Below are 20261 nucleotides of genomic sequence, written 5' to 3'. Positions count from 1 at the left end.
AAATGCTGGCAAGGATGTGGAAGAAAAGGCAGTCTCATTCATCGCTGGAGGGAATGCAAATTGATGCAGCCATGTTAGAAGACATCTGGCAGTTTCTTCCCAAGCTAAATGTAGTCTTTGTAAAGATTCTTTCTTTCTTTCTTTCTTGAGAGAGAGCATACACACAAGCAGGGGAGAGAGGCAGAGGGAGAGGGGGGGAGAGAGAGAGAGAGAGAGAGAGAGAGAGAGAGAGAGAGAGAGAGAATCTTAACCAGGCTCCACGCTCAGTGTTGAGCTGGACTCAGGGCTCAATCTGAGGACCCTGGGATCACGAACTTGAAAGGGCGGGCCCACGCCGGCCAACTCCATCTTGTTCTGTGTCCTTCACCTTGACCACGCCTCCTGCCCTTGACTAACCTCCCGCTCACCTGCCTAACAGGACTCTGACCCTTCCCCAGCCAATCGGCTGAGGCCACAGCCATTACTTCACCAACTGCCCCTAGGCCCCAATAAAACCTTTGTCCTTTTGAAACTCGCTCTCTCTCCGGTGGGTATCTCACCACTGCCTCGGTGCAGGTAGGGGATTGAGCTCGAGCTAGCTCGAATAAAGGCCCATTTGCTTTTGCATCGGACTCGGCTCCCTAGTGATCTTTGGGGATCATGAATTCTGGGCATAACAACCTGAGCTGAAATCAAGAATTGGAAACTTAACGAGTTGAGCCCCCAAGACGTCCCCCAAAGCTAAGCACAGTCTTGCTATATGACCCAGTAATTGCACTCCTCGGTGTTTATCCAATCGAGTTGAAAACTTATGTCCACGCAAAAACTTGCACACAAATGTCTGTAGCAGCTTTATTCGTGATTACCAAAAACTGGGAGCGAAGAACAACCAAGGTGTGTTTCACGGGTGAATGGCTAAACTGGTACATTCATACAATGGAATATTATTCAGTGATTAAAAAGAAAATAATTACCAAAACACAAAAAGACATGGATGAACCACAAATGCATGTTGCCGAGAGAAGCCAGTTGGAAAGACCCCCAACCATACGACATTCTGATAAGGGGAAATAAGGAGACAGTAAAAAGACCAGTGTCTGCCAGGGACACAGAAGCAGGTGGATGAGATGACTGGGTGGAGCACGGGGTGCGGAGGATGTTGACGCTGTTCTGAACGCTACTGTAACGGTAGATTTGTCAACGTGCATGGAACTCAACAACACAGGGCAAACCTAATGTTCGCGAATTAAAGAAAGATAATTTCGGACGTCGGGGACCCAGGAAGGGATGCAGACTGTGGCCAGACTCTCGGGGTGTTACAAACGCGTGAAACCCCCTCGCTGAAGGGGCGGGAGTCCGTAAGACTCAAGGCAGGGCACCCGCCCGCTAGCGCCGGGCTCCAGTTGACGAAGTCGTTCCCGGCGGGGTCAGGTGACCAGTTCTGATCCTGCGGCCCGCGTCCTGGAGTGGAACAACCGAGTACGTGGCCGGCGGCCGGTGGGAGCCCCGTGCGGTCTCACCGCTGAGTGGGAGGTTACAGGGGATCGAGGGGAGGATGGGCCCTGGGGTAACGGGTGGTGGTTGGAGACGTAGTAAGAACTCGTGTTTAGCTTAACGTAGGTACAGCTGGCTGCGCAGAGAAACATTAACAGGCTCGTGTATATACAATTGGTATAGGCATATATTTCTTTGCCTTGTCTGCTAAGGGGGCACAAAGAAACAATACTCCAGCAGCAATAAACACACCTACGTCCCAGATTTTGGTTCCTATGACCATTCTCTACTATACTTCTACGTTTAAAACACACAGTTTGATATGTTTTAATGAGTGTGCAGACAACTTAAATATGGAAGGTGAGTTGGGGGAGGGAAGGGGCAAGAACGAGGGGGGGTGGGTGAGGACATTTGAAGATGGGGGCATTGTCCACAGGGTAGGCGACAGAATGCTGTAATCGTGGGATGTGGCCAGCTTGATTCTGTGCCCCAACATTAAAATAAAAGGACAGAAAAGGAAGGGCGTGTGCATGTTACACCCAAATTGCAACTTCCCACACAATTTGTTCGGGATGAGGTGGGGTCCACGTCCCCTCTGCTCAAACCTGGGTGGCCTGTGACAGCATGTGGCAGAACTACTGTGTGGTGACCCATCAGGCGCTTTGCCCCTTTGCTGGAGCCCAGAGGCCACCTCCTGGAAGTGGCTATGTCCAGATTAACCGGTTAACCGGGCTGGCTGAGCCCAGCCATCTCCACCAAGGCACCAACACGAGATGACTGCAGCCCAGCCATCAGTCACCCCAGCCCTTCGCATCTTCCCACCACATCATCAAGCAGAGAAAAGCTGTCCCACGAGGCCCTGTCTAAATTCCTGACCCGCAGAATCCATGAACACGATAAGTAGGCCTTGTTTCACACCACTAATGTTGGGGTGGTTGGTTACACAGCAACACAAGACTGGAACAGGTGCAGGAAGGGGTAAAGGGAGAAGGGTCAGGCTGGCCGCTGGGCGGGTCAGAATGGCCCAGGCAAGAACTGGAACCAAGTGCACAAAGTTCACCGTCAGCTCAGCGGGAGCCGCACGCCAGACCCCAGCACTCAAGTCCACAGTGGACGTGGAAGACCTACGTTGTGCACCCCTCCTGACCCTTCCGGTCTGCGCTGCCCCATCCGTCTGTGCAACTTCTCTCCGTGTTCACTCTGCATTCGCTGGAAGCCACCACCAGGCCCCTCTGCCGCCCACCCACGTGGAAGCCTGGTTAAGACTCTGGCCCGGCAGGATGAAGCCACGTGCTCTGGAGACCCTCCTCTGTCTCACTTCCGCGGCAAGGCCCACACACCCACTCCTGCCCCCCTCACCCATCATCATTACCTACCACCTGTCTCTCTCCCGAACTTCTTTTCCTCCACTCGGAGCCCCGTTCCTTCTGGCTGCACTGTTTTCTAGAGGCTGGCTCCAACTCCAAGACCAGGCTGTACCCCTATTCCCAGCTTTCCCCCACATTCCCCAAGCCCTGGTGCCCCCCATTTCCTGTCCCTGAGGCCTCTGTTGCCTGTGTCCCGACCGTCCCCCAACCCATACAGCCTGCGCCTTCCACTGCCTCCGTCCCTACACACCCTGGTCCCCACCCCCGCGTAACCACGTCCACATCCTCCAGGGCTCTGTGTCTCCCCTACCCCGCACCTCTGCACTTCCCGCGTCCCCCTGACTCTGCAGCCCGTCCCTCGGGCAACCCCAGTCCTCGGTCCTCTGCATGTCCCCTGCCTCTATGCCCGCCCCCGTCCCCACCCACCAACACCCCTGCCCCCGGCCTCTGCACCTCCCCATCCCCCGTCCCTGCTTCCCGCGTCCTTCGCACCACATTGTCCCTTGGACACCGCCTGACCTCTGTCCCGTGTCCCCGCGTCCTTCGCGCTCCCCCCCCCCCCCCGGACCCTCGTTCCCCTGTCCCCCGCACCTCCCCGACCTCCGTGAACCCCTCCCGGGGCCCCGTCCCCGGGCCTCCGCACCTCCGGCCCCCCGCGCCCGGGAGCTGCGCGGGCCGGCGCGCCCAGGTGGATGCGCGCGCGTTGCGTGGAGACGGGCGGCGGGCACACCCTAACCCGCCGGCCCCGCCCCCCGCGCCGCCGATTGGCTCCCCGCGGGCCGGCCGGGCCCCGGTTGGCTCGCGCCGCGCGGCCGCCGGGCCCGTTTCACGGTGGGTAGCACCGCAGCGTGGATGCTGCTGGGTCCCGCCGCGGCCCCCAGGAGCGTGGAGCCCGAGCGGCCGGGCGGGGCCGGGCGGGGGCACCGCCGGGAGCCGCTCCGCCGCCCACCCCGGGCCCGCGGCCGGGGGGCGGGGGGCAGCCTGGGGTCGCGGCCGCTCGGTGTGGCCGCGGGCGGCGGACAAAGGGCCATGCGGGGCCGGGGGCCGCGGCGCGGGGCGCGCGGGAACCGGGGGCCGCAGCGGTGCCGCTGAGCGCGGCCCGAGGCGGGGCGGGGCCGGGCGCGATGCCGTGGTTCCCGGTGAAGAAGATCCGCAAACAGATCAAGCTGCTGCTGCTGCTGGTGCTGGTCACCTGCGCCGCGTGGCTCACGTACGTGCACCTGAGCCTGGTGCGCCAGGGCCGCGCGCTGCGCCAGCGCCTGGGCTACGGGCGAGGTACGGGGGCGCACCCGGGGGCGGGGGGCGGGGGCACCCCGAGGAGCGCTGGGGGGCCGGGCCTCCGCACCGCGCCCGGAGACCCCGGCCGCCCGCCCTTCCCGGCTCTGCGGTATTTGGGCAGGGGGCGCGGTTCGGCCGGGCCCGGAGCCCAATGACGTCAGCAGTGACGCCCGCGACCCTCTTGGGGAGCGTCCCCGAACCCGGGCCGCCTCCGGGATGTGACCTGGAGCCCGCAGTGACGGGGTGAACAGCGGGCTCTCAGGGAGATCGCCCGCAGGCCCTGCAGGCTGGGCCTTTCAGGAGGGCCTCGCACCCCCACCGCTTGTTTCCTCAGTTTACCCGTCTGCTGGGGGAGAGAGGAGGGAGGGGTCCAGCCTCCCCTCGGGGTGGGGGTCGGGGAGGGTTTGGAGGCAGCTGACTGGTGCAGTTGGAAGGCTTCCCGAGGGGTGCCCTAAGTAACCCTGTGACAGGGGGCAGGCTTTTGTGGCGGGGGGGGGGGGGGGGGGGAAGCACAGTGATGGGGGTCCAGCCTGGGGACCCCTGAACTGCCTGGAGTAAACTTTCCCAGGCTCCTCCAGCTCACACTCCGGTGAAGACAATAAACCCACAAAGCACGTCAGTCCCCGGTGAGTGTGGTGCGAAAGAGCCAGGGCAGGGGGGGTCTGGATGGCCCCTTGAAGGTAGTGCTGCCCGCCCACGACATCTGGGGGGAGAGTGTGCCTGGCAGGAGGGATGAGCCTGTGACAACCTGGTGGGAAGGGGAGAAGCAGGGAGCCTAGAACCTGGGGAAGGGGGAGGGCATGGGAGAGAGGGAAGCACCTCAGGGAGTAACACTCCCCCCCCCCCCCCCCCCCCCACCTTAAACCTCCCAGCAGAGGCCGGGAGCAGAAGCCTCCTCTGCCCAGGCAGGGAAGCTCCCAGCCGGGCTGCCCCTGCCCCTTCTTAGGAAGTGTGGTGCTGGGTGCCCTTAGGGTGAGAGGTCAGGGGTGTGGGTCCCGCTTCCTCACCCTCTTCCTAACAGTGACTTTGGCCCACGGCACCCAGGGCCACTCCACTGAGGGCCTCCCTGCTCGGTCCCCTTCTGCCTCCTTTCCATGTGGCTGGACACCTGGCTCCACAGACCTCCCAGGCCAGGGGTGTGGAGCTTGTCCCAACCCCCCCGAGTCTACACCCCTCACAGCCACCACACCCATGAGGGGTCCCCAGCACAGCTCAGTCCCTAAAAGAAGCCCCCCTCCCCCAGCTATCAGCAAATAAGGCCGGATCCCAGATCGTGACCCAGTGACACAGAAGAAAACCCACCCCCCCTCCCCAGCCACCTCTGTGGCTTTCGGAGCAACCGCAGCCTTCACCAACTGACTTCCTGAGTAGCTGGGGAGTCTAGCTCAGCAACGGAGGGAGTAGCAGTGTGGGAGCCCCCTTTCTGAGGGCATCTCTGCTCTCAGCTGGACCAGCAGACTGCCCTTACGACTCCTGGGTGAGCAGGAGCTGCTCAGCGTCCTGGAAGGTCAAACTCTCATGGGGCACCTTCCAGGAAAGCCCCAGCCCATGGGTCCTGGCTCTGGGCTGCAGCCTCTTCGTCCAGCCACCTGGGCTCCCACCAGGGTAAGGCTTGTGAGAAGCAGAGCAGCTGGGCACGCCCGAGGACTTTTTGACTGTTGGGTCAGTGCTGTCTTCACTTCCAACTGGGGAGGCAGCGCTGGAGCGGGACAGGGGGTCTACCTTCCTGGTATCCTGCAGGATACCCATGTGGCAGGAGCCCTCTGGGGATCTCACTGTGCTGGACAGTGGTGGAAGGCTGGGCTGGGACCCCACCACAGAAGGCTCCTGGTACCCATGGACTTAGCTTGGTGGGCAGGGAGCATAGGGCCAGGCTGGGGGGATTTGGCCAGGAGCCTCTTAGGGGCTCACCTCCCAGCTGGACAGAGGACAGTGGGGGAGGAACCCAGAAGAAGGAGCAGGTGGGCAAGTACCACAGGGGTCCTCCAGGCAGGAGACTAAGGTCAGCTCCCCTCCCCCGGAGAAGGGACTCGGGCCAGTTGTGTCCACACAGGAATCTGTGGGTCTGGATTGAAGGATGGGCGTGAATGTCGAAATTCCGGCTTGCCCTGGAGCAGAGGGGGTGCTCCTGGATTGGGTATCCCTGGCTGGGAGCACGGGGCTGGGGGCAGAGGTGGGATATAATAAAGCCTCCCAGAAGAGCCTTGAGTCTCAAGGTGTGGCACACCCCTCCCCCCAGAGGACAGGGTGGGATGTTCAGGTCCACAGCTTAGGCAAGAAGCCTGGGAATTTGAGGGAGTTAGGGGCATGGGGATGGTCGGCCCTAGGATAGGGGTTGTTTATAAGGGTGCCAAGCTCTGGAGAGAGCTACAGACAGACCTAGGAGGGGTTCCTCAGGGTCACGGTCGCTGGAGCCATGTTGGCCCCCGGCCCCCCAGCAGCCAGACCAGCATGTCTGTTCCTCTTCTGTCCAGGCTGGTGCCAGGACTTCTCTGGTCCTGAACCCCTCTCAAGGCCAGCAGGTGGCACATGTGCTGTGAGCAGGGGCTGGCTTAGCCTTAAGACAAAAGCACCAGCTTTCCAATAACAAGCGCTAGCACTAACCCTTAGCACACAGTTCTGATGAGGGAGGGAGACACAGAACCCTCGGGACGAGGGAAAAGTGCTGAGGGCACAGTGCAGTAGTCCTGGGGGCCTTCCTGGAGGCAGAGCCGCGGTGAGGATGGCCAGATAAGTGTGTATGTATATGCATTAGCACATGCACACACATGACTCTGCTCCCTGGCACCAGTCAGGGGGCTAGGAGAAGCCAGGTGGAGGGCTTGAGAGGGGGCTACCCACCCCAGAGGCGGAATGTGGAAGAAGGACCCAGAGAGCAATTGCACAGCCACAGGTGGGGCCCTGGGCAGCACGGGGAGCAGACTGAAGTGCGAAGGCTTCAGCAGGAGACACTGCTGTCCCCACCTGACCCCCAGCGGCAGGGGCCGCCTCGGAGAGAGCCTGGGCCCCAGTCATGCCCCACGTGCCGCCCACAGATGGTGAGAAGCTGAGCGGTGTGACGGAGGGCAGGGGCGTCCGGGCTGCGCTGTCCACACAGAGGGCGGAGGACTCCAGCGAGAGTCGGGAGGAGGAGCAGGTGGTGAGCAGGGCTGTGGGAAAGAACGCGTGTGCGGCACGCACACATCCCTGAGGCCACTAGTGTGCCAGTGGCCTCGGGACCTGTGGGCTGGGTGGATGGGGGACGCGGGTGCAGGCACGGAGCACAGCCCAGCCTGCGGTTCACGTCCGGCAGGCATGGGTGTGCACGAGCGTGCTGGCCAGTGCTTGCCTGGGCAGGTGTGGTGAGGGTCCTCTGGGTGTGTGTGGTTGGGGTACCATGGGTTCGGGATTTTATGGCTGGATGTGTACAGGGGAGTCCTTGTGAGGTGTGTCCCGGTGTGTGTGTGTGTGGGGGGGGGGTGACCCCTCCCTGTCTTCCCATTGCTCTGCTTTGACCCTGGTGCCTTTTCTGTCCTGTAGCCAGAAGGACGGGACCCAAACATGCTGTTTCCTGTGGGGGCTGGAAAGCCACCCCCTCTGAACCTCACCCATCAGGTTCCCCCGTGGTGGGAAGAGGTGAGCTCTGCTTGGCTTGTGATGAGCTTCAGGGGAGGGCTGGGGGGGGGGGGGCTGTGCAGAAGGTAAGGCCCACCTCCCGCCCCCCAGTACAAGGGGCAGGTGAACCTGCATGTGTTTGAGGACTGGTGCGGAGGCGCCGTGGGCCATCTAAGGAGGAACCTGCACTTCCCGCTGTTTCCGCACGTGAGTGCCAGTGGTAGGGAGCTGGCAGGGGGTGGGGGGCAGGGCAGGACAGGGAAAGGCTTTGACGTCAGAGGCCACTGTCCCCCCAGACTCGCACCACCGTGAAGAAGTTGGCCGTGTCCCCCAAGTGGAAGAACTACGGACTACGGATTTTCGGCTTCATCCACCCGGCGAGAGATGGTGCGGGGGCAGGGATGTGCCAGGGAGGGGGCAGCAGGAAGGGCCCCACACCACCCCCCTGAGCCCCTGTCCTGTGGCCTAGGAGACGTCCAGTTCTCTGTGGCTTCGGATGACAACTCCGAGTTCTGGCTGAGCCCAGATGAGAGCCCGGCGGGTGCCCAGCTGGTGGCCTTTGTGGGCAAGGTACCCTTAACCCCACAGCCCTCCCACCCCAGCCCCTCCGCCCACACCCCCATCTGTCTTCACTGGGCCTCCTCCGCCTCCGTCACCTGTCTCCTCCAGCTTCTGAGGGACGGGGACTGGATGAGGCTGGTGCCCCCGAGGAGAGGGTGAACCCCCCCACCCTTCTGTATCGCTTCCCAGACTGGCTCAGAGTGGACAGCACCTGGGGAATTCACCAAGTTCAGCTCGCAGGTGTCCAAGCCCAAGCGGTGAGTGACTGGGAGCGTGTGTGCATCAGGGTGTATCGGGGGGTGGGGGGGAACGTGCACCAGCACACAGAAACCACCGCACCTGTACTGTCGTGGCCACACTGCCATCGCCCCGAGGGACCGCCCCCGAGCACCCCGCCTTTTCTGGGGTTTCTGTCTGGGGCTCCTGGAGCATGGTAGGAGCATGTCGCCCTGACCGCTTATGTCCCCAGGCTCATGGCCTCCCGGAGGTACTACTTTGAGCTGCTGCACAAGCAGGATGACCGAGGCTCAGACCACGTGGAAGTGGGCGTGAGTGTGGCCTGCCGTCCGTGGGCTTCTGGAGAATCCACGTCCCTTCCCCTGCTCTCTCTGCTCCCAGCACTCCCTGCAGGACAATGGTGTGGGTCCTGCCCCCTCACCCCCAGGAGTTCCCATCTAGTTAGCAAAGCAGACACTCAGGGACGGGGCGGGGGGGGGGGGGGTGTCCAAGATCAACTCTGCCCAGGGAGGCTTCATGGAGAAGTGGCGCTTGAGTAGAGTCTTGAGAGAGGAGACATTCGTAGGGAGATCCAGTGAGGAGAGAATTGGAGTGCCTCAGGTGATCTCAAGAACAGCAGAGGAACAGCAGAGTTCTTCCAGAACTCCAGAGGATCCAGTGGCCAGGCAGGGCCTGCAGCGCGAACCCTGGACAGCCCAAAGCAATTGGGTTTGCATTTCAGGAAAAACCCTTTGGCCACTGCTGCAGAGAGCCTGGGCGGGGGCGGATCTTTTAGACATGGTCCCTGAAGCGGGGAGGTGGGGCCTGAGCCTGGCTGGGGGAGATGGGGCATGCGTCGACTCTATGTGCTAGGCATCAACCCAGCTCAGCTGGCAGGGAGTCCAGGCTGGAAACGCAGGCTTGGGGTGATCTTGTGGAAGCCAAGGGGGTGCCAAGAAGACCCAGAATGAGCTAGGAAGGGAGAGGGCCTGGAACAGCTCCCAGGAACCCCAGCTTGAGGGAGGGAGGAACCGAGTCTGCAAAGGAGGAGACTGAGAAGGAGCTGCCACAGGAATGGGGAAACAGGGAGGGTGAGGGCCAGTGAGGTGAGGGGTAGGGGCCTCTAGAAGGCTGGCTGTGACCGCCAGGAAGGCGACGGCTGCAGCATGGGGAAGGAGGCCGTGGCAAAGCCATAACCAGCGGGCAAGGAAGTGCTTAGGGTGTCAGGAAAGGCCTGGAGGGAGCATGGGAGGGGGGTGTCCCATCCACCAAGAACCCCTCTGCCATCCAACCTCCAAGCTTCCTGTGCCCTTGAAGGGGCTGTCCCCACCTGCTCCCCGTGCCCACGTTCAGAAAAGACCCGTTCCTCTCCAGCTCCAGGACCACAGAGCTTTGGTCCTGACCGCTCTCTCCCTTCCCTAGTGGCGAGCCTTCCTGCCAGGCCTGAAGTTTGAGGTCATAGGCTCTGCTCACATCTCCCTGTACACAGGTGTGGAGCCCAGTGCCTCTTTGGGGAGGGGGGCGGGCTCCTGATCTGCGGTCTCTTTAGGGTGGTCTCGATGTGGGTGGGGAGGGGTGAGGAGTGGTCCTTGGGTACTCCTGAGGACCCCACACATTCCTCTGTCCCCAGATGAATCGTCCCTGAAGATGGACCACGTGGCCCATGTCCCCCAGTCTCCAGCCAGCCACGTCGGGGGGCGCCTGCCACAGGAGGAGCCCAGAGCTGACATGCTGCGCCCAGACCCCCGAGACACCTTCTTCCTCAGTGAGAGGGGACCGTGGAGGGGGGTTGGGGCAGGGATACCCAGCCTGCCACTCTGTGACCACTCCTCCCACAGCACCTCGGGTGGAGCCTTCGAGTCTGGAGAACGTGCTGGAGCCCTGCGCCTACGCCCCCACCTATGTTGTCAAGGACTTTCCAATCGCGAGATACCAGGGGCTGCAGTTTGTAAGTGCCCCTCACCAAGACCTTCCCTGAGGCCCCGGCCTCCCGCCCAGGGTCCCCTGAGCCCTCTGCCCCGCCCACAGGTGTACCTGTCCTTTGTCTACCCCAATGACCACACGCGCCTCACGCACATGGAGACGGAAAACAAGTGCTTCTACCGAGAGTCGCCGCTGTACTTGGAGAGGTGGGCGGGGCAGGCAAGGGATGGGGCGGGGGCAGCGGCCGGTAGGGGGGGTCCTCTCTGATGCCCCTCACCGCCCCAGGTTTGGGTTCTATAAATACATGAAGATGGACAGGGAGGAGGGAGAGGAAGACGAGGAGGAAGAGGTGCAGCGCCGAGCCTTCCTCTTTCTCAACCCGGATGGTGAGTACCGCCCCCGCGCGCGTGCCCCCCAGCCTGTGCCCACCTGGGCGTGGAGTGACCCCGCGCGCCCCCCAGCGTGTGCCCACCTGGGCGTGGAGTGCGCCCCCCCCCCCCAGCCTGTGCCCACCTGGGCTGCTTCCCGCAGACTTCCTGGACGATGAGGAAGAGGGGGAGCTGCTAGACAGCCTGGAGCCCACGGAGGCGTCCCCCCTGCAGAGCCGCCACCACCTCCCCCTGCCCGCGGCCCCCACAGCGCCCGGAGCCACGCCCGCCCCGCCGGTGCCTCCCAGCCCCGGAGACCTGCCCACCACCCGGCGCTCCCGGGCGCTGAGCTGGGCCGCCCGGGCCGCGCGCCCCCTGCCCCTCTTCTTGGGCCGCGCCCTGCGCCCCCGAGCTGCGGCTCAGCAGCAGCCCCCGAAGGTGTATGTGACGCGGGTGCGGCCGGGACTGCGGGCGCCTCTCGGCCCACGCGGCCCACCCTGGCCGCCCTTCCCCGGAGTCTTCCTCCGCCCCAGACCTCTTCCCCGGGTGCAGCTGCGGGCGCCCCCGCGGCCGCCGCGGTCTCGAGGCCGCAGGACCGGTGGTTCCCCAAGCGCAGAGCTGAGGCCCCCGGCCCGGGCGCAGGCCACCCAGGGGAGCCTGGAGGGCCAGCCGCGCTTGCTGGGACTCCCAGCTCCGACCGCGGCCGCGAACCTGTCGTCGGAAGCTCAGCCCGTGACCTCCTTCCTGAGCTTGTCCCAAGTGTCCAGGGCGCAGCTGCCTGCAGCGGGCGACGAGGAGGAGGCAGACGACGACGACGGGGCGCGGGGCGAAGATGAGGACAGCGAGGAGGCCGCGGGAGCCCCCCGAGGCCGCTGGCGCGAGGACGCCATTGACTGGCAGCGCACGTTCAGCGTGGGCGCCGTGGATTTCGAGCAGCTACGCTCCGACTGGAACGACCTGCGCTGCAACGTGTCGGGGAACCTGCAGCTGCCCGAGGCCGAGGCCGTGGACGTGGTGGCCCAGTACATGGAGCGGCTCAACGCGCGCCACGGCGGGTGCGTCCGGAGTGTGCGCGTGGGAGGGGAGGCCCTAGGGGGCGTGCGCCTGGGAAGGGGAGGACCTGGGGGGTGGTGAATGTTGGGGGGGGTGGCATATGGGAGGGGAGGCCCTGGAGGGAGGGCCTGGGAAGGGGAAGCCCTGGGAGGTGCGTGTGGGAGGGGAGGCCCTGGGAGGATGTGCGCCTGGGAAGGGGAGGCCCTGGGGGGGTGAGTGTGGGAGGGGAGGACTTGGGGGGGGCGGGGGGGGGGTGAGTGGGAGGGTAGGCCCTGGGGAATGCGTATAGGAGGGGAGGAGGGGGGAAGGGGGGGTTCCTGGGAAGGAGAGGACCTGGGGGGTGAGTATGGGAGGGTCGGGGGGTCATGTAGGAGGGGAGGCCCTGGAGGAGGTGAGTGCGGGAGGGGAGACCCTTGCGGGGGGGGGGGGGGGGGGGGGGGTGTGCCTGGGAAGGGGAGGACCTGGGGGGGGGTGCGTGGGAGGGGAGGCCCTGGGAAGTGTGTGCCTGGGAAGGGGAAGTCCTGGCCTCTGTGGAACCTTCAGACCTTCCCCAGGGTTTAACAGGGTGCTGGTCTGGGCATGGCACACGGACCTCCTAGGGAACAGCTGTCTCTCCCTGTCTCTTCCCTGTCTCCTGGGGCTTCTTAGTGTCCAGGGTCCCTGTTCAGTGTCAGAAGCCTCACCTCCTCACAGGCACCCAGGGTGGGCTCCCTTGTCCTGAACCTCCAAACCCACCCTGTCACCTTGGGCCTGAACCCAAGAATGAATCTGAACCAGCCAGGGCTCTCCTCCAAGTAGAGACCCAAAGGTCAGGCTGAGAGTCCCTGGACCCCTCCTCCTCTTCTGGTACAGGGCTCCTGGGTCTTCCCAGAGGGTCTTTCTCCAGCTCAGGGGAGCGCAGGGCTCCTGCCCCATTGCTGCCTCTGATCCCCGCCCCCACCCCCCAGGAATCCAGGCCTGTCACCACCCCCATATGTAGGCTAGTGGGACAGAGAATGGGAGGCCCCAAAGTTGGCCCCAAAGGAGACACTGGTGGGTTCTGTGAGCCTTAAAAGAGGAGTAGAACCAGTACAGACAGCACTGGTAGGCAAAGGCACTGGGGCAGGAGGCCAGGGGCCCGGTGTGCAGAGGACGGAGAAGGGGCCATCGTGGGCCTCGAGCAACCTGCTCAGGACTCATTTTTCTTGCAGACCGTACCAGGTTTTGAGCAAGACAGGGGCCGACCTGTTGGGGTTGCAGACAGGCCTGTTGCTGCCTTGGAGGGGAGTGGACGGGATGGGAAGCCCACAGGGGCCGTGACTGCCAGGCTTGTGCCAGGGCAGTGATGAGATGGTGTGGGAAGGGCAGGGATTTGATTCTAGGTGGCTGAGTGCTTGGCTCAAAGCTTCCTGAGAGTAGGGTGTGGGTGGGCCTAAGGACAGAGTTCAGAAAGACCCAGAGTGTTTGGGACAGAAAGTCCCTGACGCTTGGGGAGAGCACAGTGGGAATGGCGGGGTTTGCAGGGAGGAGTGGGGACTCGTTGGGGGTCACACAGGTAGGCTCCCATGGTCAGGGTCTGCAAAGGGAGGGCATTTGGAGAAAGGAAGAAGCCACTTTAGTGAAGGGCAGGGTCCCGTTTTCCCAGGATGAGAAGCCTCTGCTTGGTAACAGAGTGGAGGACGAAGACGCTCAGCAGGGCCAGAAGGAGGGAAGGGGCAGAAGAGGCTCAGGGTAGGCCCAGTGGCATCTTCTCCTGGGTCAGGATAGCCCCGGGGCTGGTGCCGGAAGAGGCAAAAGGGAGGCTTATCTGAGGAGCCTCGAAAGAGCCGGGGAGGATTGGGGCAAGCTTGCAGATTGGATACCCCAGAAAAAAGAGCCAGTGCAGGAGGAAGTCGGCTCACTCAGCACGAGGGGACATTGAAGGCAAGCTCGAGTCGGCTTGAGGCCCTAGAATGTCAGTGTAAGACCAGCGAACCTCGTCCTGTGGACAGTGGGTGGCGCCGTCATAAAGGTCACTGTGGATGCGTGAGCGGTGACACGAAGACCACAGAGGAGGCTGCCCTAGGGAGGGGAGGCACGAAATGGGCGCCCGCCCTCTCGGAGCTCCCCGGCAGGACGCGGCGTGGAGGGGGGGGTGGGGGAGGGGGCAGCCTGGGACAGAGGGAATTCACGGCAGCTGCCCCAGCCCGTCTTCTGAGTGGCCCCCTGGTTTCTGGAGCCGGGGGCGACCCGCAGGAACAGTCGGGGGGAGGGGGGCAGGGAAGAGGGAGGGCCGCAAGCTTGGAGCCCCAGCGTGCCGACGCAGCCCCCGCTTCCCAGGCGCTACGCGCTTCTGCGCATCGTGAACGTGGAGAAGCGCCGGGACTCCGCGCGCGGAAGCCGCTTCCTGCTGGAGCTGGAGCTGCAGGAGCGCGGGGGCGGCCGCCTGCGCCTGTCAGAGTACGTCTTCCTGCGACTGCCCGGAGCCCACGCGGGAGGCGCCGACGCCGACGGGGAGAGCCCGGAGCCCGCTCCCGCCGCCCCCACGCGCCCCGACGGCCGCCCCGAGCTCTGCCGGCCGCTGCGCCTGGCCTGGCGCCAGGATGTGATGGTACACTTCATCGTGCCAGGTGCGCGGGACCGCCTCGGGCCCGGGCACCTGGGACGTGGGCTGGCCTTCCCCGAGCCCCCGCGGCCAGTGGGAACGCCGCTGGCCGTGGACCGGGTCCCGCGGAGTCAGGTCGGGGTGGGCTCAGCGGCACCACCTTCCTCCAGTGAAGAACCAGGCGCGCTGGGTGGCCCGGTTCCTGGCGGACATGGCCGCGCTGCACGCCCGCACGGGGGACTCGCACTTCAGCATCACCCTGGTGGACTTTGAGAGCGAGGACATGGACGTCGAGCAGGCGCTGCGCTCTGCCCGGCTGCCCCGGTAACCGCGCCCCCGCCAGGGGCGGCCGAGCGCGCCTTGCCTCCCCCGCCCCTTCCGGGCCGCGGGTTTTATAGCTCCGGCCCGCAGGGGTCAGGGCCTGTGACCTCCGGCCCCCTGCTCTCCTCCCCACCTCCCCCAGGTACCAGTATTTGAGGCGAACTGGAAACTTTGAGCGCTCGGCGGGCTTGCAGGCTGGAGTGGACGCGGTGGAGGTGCGTGGGAGGGTTGGGAGAGCAGGGAGAGCCCGTCCAGACCACCAAGGAAGGAACTCCGCTGGGGGAGCGGAGGGGCGTGCTCAGGCCTCCCCGTGACCTCGGCCTCCAGGATGCCAGCAGCATCGTTTTCCTCTGTGATCTGCACATCCACTTCCCGCCCAACATCCTGGACGGCATCCGCAAACACTGTGTGGAGGGCAAACTGGCCTTTGCACCCGTGGTCATGCGCCTGGGCTGTGGGAGCTCGCCGGGGGACCCGCACGGTAATGCCCTGGGTGCCTCCCCATACCCCAATAACACTGGGAGTTCCGCCAAGGGCAGGGTGAGGCCCAGGCCCCTGGGGGCCTCTCCCAACCCCGGAGGTGGGCCTGGGGATCCATCAATGCCCCGCGTATTGCCTAGGACCCCAGAGCCTCCAGGGTCATGCCTGGGAACCTCCTCCAGCACCCCAGTCGTGTGCAGGGCCGCAGGTTATGACCCCACACAGAAGAGTGACTCTTGACGGGACCCTGCAGCAGACCCCCTCTGGAGGCTGGGGAGGAAGGCTTGCAGGTTCTGGTGTCTGAAGGGCACCTCCCTACCCAGGCTACTGGGAGGTGAATGGCTTCGGCCTCTTCGGGATCTACAAGTCAGACTTCGACCGCGTCGGGGGCATGAACACTGAGGAGTTCCGGGACCAGTGGGGGGGCGAGGACTGGGAGCTCCTGGACAGGTGACTGCCCCCCATCTCGGGGACTGAGGATACTTCCTCTGAGCGGGGAGGGTACCCCAGGGTCCTCACGTGCTGCAGGGACTTCTGCTTCGTATCCCAGGATCTGTGACCCTACCCCACCCCACACCTCTTCCTATCTCTAGGGTTCTGCAGACTCGGGAACAGCCTTGCACCAAATTCTGTCCCCAGATCTATAGGCCCAGTGGTGGCCCTGAGTCCCCATCTCCCACCGGGGTCCCACAGTAGGGGAAGGCCTGACACCCCTAGCCCTTGGGCCAGGGTCCTGAGCACTTCCATGCTGCCCTGCCCCCAGGCTCCAGAAGAACCAGGGCAGCCACAACTATCCCCCTACCACCCAGATCCTATAGGCACCCCTCTCCAGGGTCCTGACACCCCCTTTCCACCCAGGGTCCTGCAGGCAGGGCTGGAGGTGGAGCGACTCCGAGTGCGGAATTTCTACCACCACTACCACTCCAAGCGGGGAATGTGGGGCGCACGTGGCCGGAAGGGCTCCCGGACCGAGGGATCCTGAAGACCAGGCAACCCCCTCCCAGCCCCTGGCCGCCGTCCCGTGGTGGGGGCTGGAGGCCGGGCCCTGAGCCCGGGGCCCTGGGAACCCCGGCAAGGCTTATCACAGGGGAATGGCCACCACCTGTGCCTGGCCCGGCGAGGCCACCGCCCCCTTTGTGCCCCTCCCCAGAGAGGCAGCCTTCACAGCTGGTTGGGGCCCGGGCTTGGTCTCCACACTCTGCGCGATGATTTCTGTGAAATTTTGCTGTAGCGATGACGTTGTTTTCAGGATTTCCGAGAGTTCTGTCTGTTCCGTTTTTTATTCAGAATGAAATGAAATATTTTTTTTAGTTCTGACTTGTCCTCTGCCTGGTTCTCTTGGGAGGGCAGAGATAAGCCTCAGTGACTGCCAGGAGCCCTGCCCTCACGGGCACTCTCTCCGCCCCTGAGGCCCCTTCCTGTCCCACAGCAGCAGCGGCTACCGACCCCACACTCTCCCGAGACCACTCTCTTCCTGCCCTCTCCTCTTGACCTTCAGAGGTGGGACCTGGAAGTGAAAGGGCTTCGGGCCTCTTTTCTGCTGCTCGGTGCCCGTGGAGTCACGTGGCCACCGGTGACAGACACGGGGCAGGGCCTGCACAGCTTTGAGAAAAGAACGTTCGGTCATGTCACTCCTTCTGAAAACAGAACTTGGATGTTAGCCCTACCCGGTCTTCCTAGAAGGTCAAGGTGAACTCGGCACCCATTCTGTGGCCACATTGGGAGTGGCACTCAGGGCTGAGCTGCCAGAAGCAGAAAACCCAACTCAAGCTGGTTTACACCATAATGGGGGTGGGGGGGGTGATTATTTTACTTCTGTTCGTGTCAGTGGAAGTTCAGGGTCAGGAGCACACTAGGAGAGTGCTGACCCAGAGGCTGGATGATGCTGTCGAGGCCCAGCCCCTCCCTGGGGGTCTCAGCTGTCTGAAGATGGGTCCCAGTGCTCTGCCTGGTACTAAGCAGCTGCCTATATGAGGTTCTTGTGGCTGCCGTGACAGATTTCCAGAAACACAGAATGTATGACCTCCATGTTCTGTAGGTCAGAAGCCCAAAAACAAGGTTTCTGTGGCCCGATCTGAGGCTTTAAAAAAATTTTTTTTAACATTTATTTATTTTTGAGACAGAGAGAGACAGAGCATGAACAGGGGAGGGTCAGAGAGAGGGAGACACAGAATCCGAAGCAGGCTCCAGGCTCTGAGCTGTCAGCCCAGAGCCTGACGCGGGGCTCGAACTCACGGACCGCGAGATCATGACCTGAGCCAAAGTCGGCCGCTTAACCGACTGAGCCACCCAGGCGCCCCTGGAGGCTTTAGAAATGAATCTGCCTTGTCCTGTCCCCACTTTTAGAGGCCACTTGAGTTCCTTGGCTCAGGGCTGCTGCTTATGTCAAAGCCAGCAGCTTAGCATCTTCAGAGCCCTCCCTTCCTGTGTCTGTCACCTCTGCTTCCATCATCACATCTCTCTGGCCCTCCTGCCTCCCTCTTGTAAGGACACGTGTGGTTACACTGCTCCCCTCCATTATTCCCGGATAATCTCCCCATCTCCATCAACATTCTTTACGTAATCACATCTGCAAAGTTCTTTTTGCCATGTCCGTCGACAGCCACAGGTTCCAGGGTTAGGGCCTGGATTCTTTGGGGCCATAATTCTCTGTACCTCCTCACTGACATTCAGTGGGAAGGCAATACATGCACCCAGCAGCCCAAATAACCCTTGTGAGATTGACCCAAGTTGTCTCCTTAGGTCATACCTCACCATGAACATGGGGCAGCAGGAAAGATTCCAATGAAAGAAGAACCAGATGGATACCACCATCTGGCCCTGAGAAGACTCCAGAAATGACCCTGCTGGAAGGGACATTGACCACTGCCGCTGCTGACCAGAGTAGCCAGCAGATGTGTGTAGACACCAAGTCCCATGTAATAACGTGGGCTTCACAAGTCCTGCGGGTCCACGGAGCACAAGTGCCTGCAGGGCAGAGGACACCACCAAGCTGCCACATACCTGCTCAGAAGCTACCAGATGCCTTTAGCTCACACTGCCCACTTCTCCCCAAGTATCTAGTGAGTGGGAATTTTCTCCACTCACAGATATTTCATAACAAGAAAAAAACGAGTGCTGGATTTAGAAATACATTCTCAGGGCGCCTGGGTGACTCAGTCAGTTAATCCCACTTCAGCTCAGGTCATGATCTTGCAGTTCATGAGTTCGAGCCCTGTGTCAGGCTCTGTGCTGAGGGTTCAGAGCCTGGAGCCCATTTAGGATTCTGTGTCTCCCTCTCTCTGCCCCTCCCTGGTTCACGCCTTGTCTCTCTCTTTCAAAAATAAATAAACATTAAAAAAAGGAATACATCCTCTAAAGGGCAGGGGACATGCAAGCAACAGGCAGATGAAGCCTCACACCAAAAACAAAAAACAAAAACAACAAAAAAAGATTACTTCCAGAAGCAGAAGAAAATCTCAAAATCACATGTAATCTGGACTATACATAAACCATAATTTATTAATCCATCTTAACAACTGCTCATTGAACACTGACTGTGTTAGGTGTTCGCCTAACAGGTGTTTCCACCTGCTGAGGAAAGGTGAACAAAAGAGACAAGAGTCTGCCCTTGTAGAACTTGGCAGATGACAGAATAAGAAAACATCTAGCATATTAGATGGTGGCAACTGTTGTAGAAAAAAGCCAGGAAAGGGAATAGTAAGTTTGAGTGAGACTGCAGTTGTAAACCGGTCAGAAAAAGCAAGTCTGAGAAGGTGACATCCCAGAAAAGATCTGAAGGCTGTAAAGCTACCAAGGATGCCACTGGGGGTACAAGGGCTCAGAGGTGACACTTGAGGACATTTTTTTTTAATTAGCAGTAAATGCCTCTCACCACTCCGTTTCAACAACATATTGGAAGTACAGCTGACTTCCAGGTTAGGGGCAAAATCTCTGCACAGTCAAACATCTGTGCATAACTTTTGACGCCCCCAAAATTTAACTACTTACAGCCTACTGTTGATGGGAAGCCTTACCGATAACATAGCCAATTGACACATGTATTTTAAATATGTGTATTATATATTGTATTCTTGAAATAAGCTAGAAAAAAATGTTACTAAGAGAATCATAAAGAAGAGAAAATACAGCACAGAACTGTATTTTTTAAAAAATCCACCAATAAGTGGACCTGCACAGCACAAACCCATGTTGTTCAAGGGTCAACTGTACTAGCTAATGCAATAAGACAAGAAAAAGAAATAAAAAGTATACATATGGGAAATAAAAGGGTTACGTACATGAATGGCTTTGTTTGCTGATGATCATCTATGTAGAAAATCTAAAAGAATCAGCAAAAAAAAGAAAAAAAAAACAAAAAGAAAAAAACCCTCCTGGAATTAATAAGCAATTATAGCAATGTTGCAGGATATAATAAGGTTAATACACAAAAGTCAATTGTTTTCCTATACACCAGCAACGAACAATTGGAATTTGAAATTTAAAACACAATACCATTCACATTAATACCAAAAAAATTAGTTACTTCAGTATAAATCTAACAAAGTATGCACAAGATCTATATGAGGAAAACTACAAAACTGTAATGAACAAAATCAAAGAAAAATCAAATAAATGAAGAAATATCCGTGTTCATGAATAGGAGGACTCAATATTACCATGATGTCTGTTCTTTCCCAACTTGATCTGTAGATTCAATGCAATCCCACTTAAAATCATAGCAGGTTATTCTGTGGATATCAACAATTGATTCTAAAGTTTATATGAAGAGGCAAATGGCCCAGAATGGCCAACATAACACTGAAGGAGAAGAACAAACTTCGGTGGATGCCACCTGACTGAAAAGCTAGTGATCAAGACTGTGACGTTGATGGAAAGTAGACAAATAGGTGAATGGAACAGAACGGAGAGCTCAGAAACAGACCCACATAAACACGGTCCTTGACAAAGGAACAAAGACCGTTTCTTCAACGACATTGCTGGGCCAGCTGGACGTCCACGTGCAACAGACACAGACCTTAAACCTTCGCAAAGGTTAACTCGAAATGGATCCTAGACCTTAAT

The 20261-nt window shown here is 60.4% G+C and overlaps 1 protein-coding gene across 1 annotated transcript; it reads left to right on the top strand.

Annotated features, from left to right (window-relative positions):
- The first annotated feature begins 3964 nt into the window (after positions 1-3964).
- Positions 3965-16511, top strand: B4GALNT4 (beta-1,4-N-acetyl-galactosaminyltransferase 4). Its single transcript, XM_042904980.1, has 20 exons — positions 3965-4115; positions 7154-7257; positions 7638-7733; positions 7824-7919; positions 8009-8099; positions 8182-8282; positions 8463-8530; positions 8743-8821; positions 9912-9978; positions 10120-10254; positions 10328-10437; positions 10518-10618; positions 10698-10798; positions 10944-11835; positions 14132-14421; positions 14567-14720; positions 14860-14932; positions 15045-15198; positions 15521-15647; positions 16056-16511. The coding sequence occupies exons 1-20, from the start codon at positions 3965-3967 to the stop codon at positions 16177-16179; spliced, it is 3114 nt and encodes a 1037-aa protein (XP_042760914.1). The 3' UTR covers positions 16180-16511.
- Positions 16512-20261: the final 3750 nt, after the last annotated feature.

Source organism: Panthera leo, chromosome D1 (genome assembly GCF_018350215.1).
Source record: "Panthera leo isolate Ple1 chromosome D1, P.leo_Ple1_pat1.1, whole genome shotgun sequence".
Taxonomy (NCBI): domain Eukaryota; kingdom Metazoa; phylum Chordata; class Mammalia; order Carnivora; family Felidae; genus Panthera; species Panthera leo.
Note: the sequence above shows the minus strand (reverse complement) of the source record. Positions and strands in the feature narration are given on the sequence as shown.

Coding starts and splice junctions, on each gene's coding strand:
- B4GALNT4 (XM_042904980.1), top strand. CDS start 3,965: ATGCCGTGGTTCCCGGTGAAGAAGATCCGCAAACAGATCAAGCTGCTG. Junction 8,822..9,911: donor CAGACCACGTGGAAGTGGGC/GTGAGTGTGGCC, acceptor TCCCTTCCCTAG/TGGCGAGCCTTCCTGCCAGG. Junction 14,422..14,566: donor GGTACACTTCATCGTGCCAG/GTGCGCGGGACC, acceptor ACCTTCCTCCAG/TGAAGAACCAGGCGCGCTGG.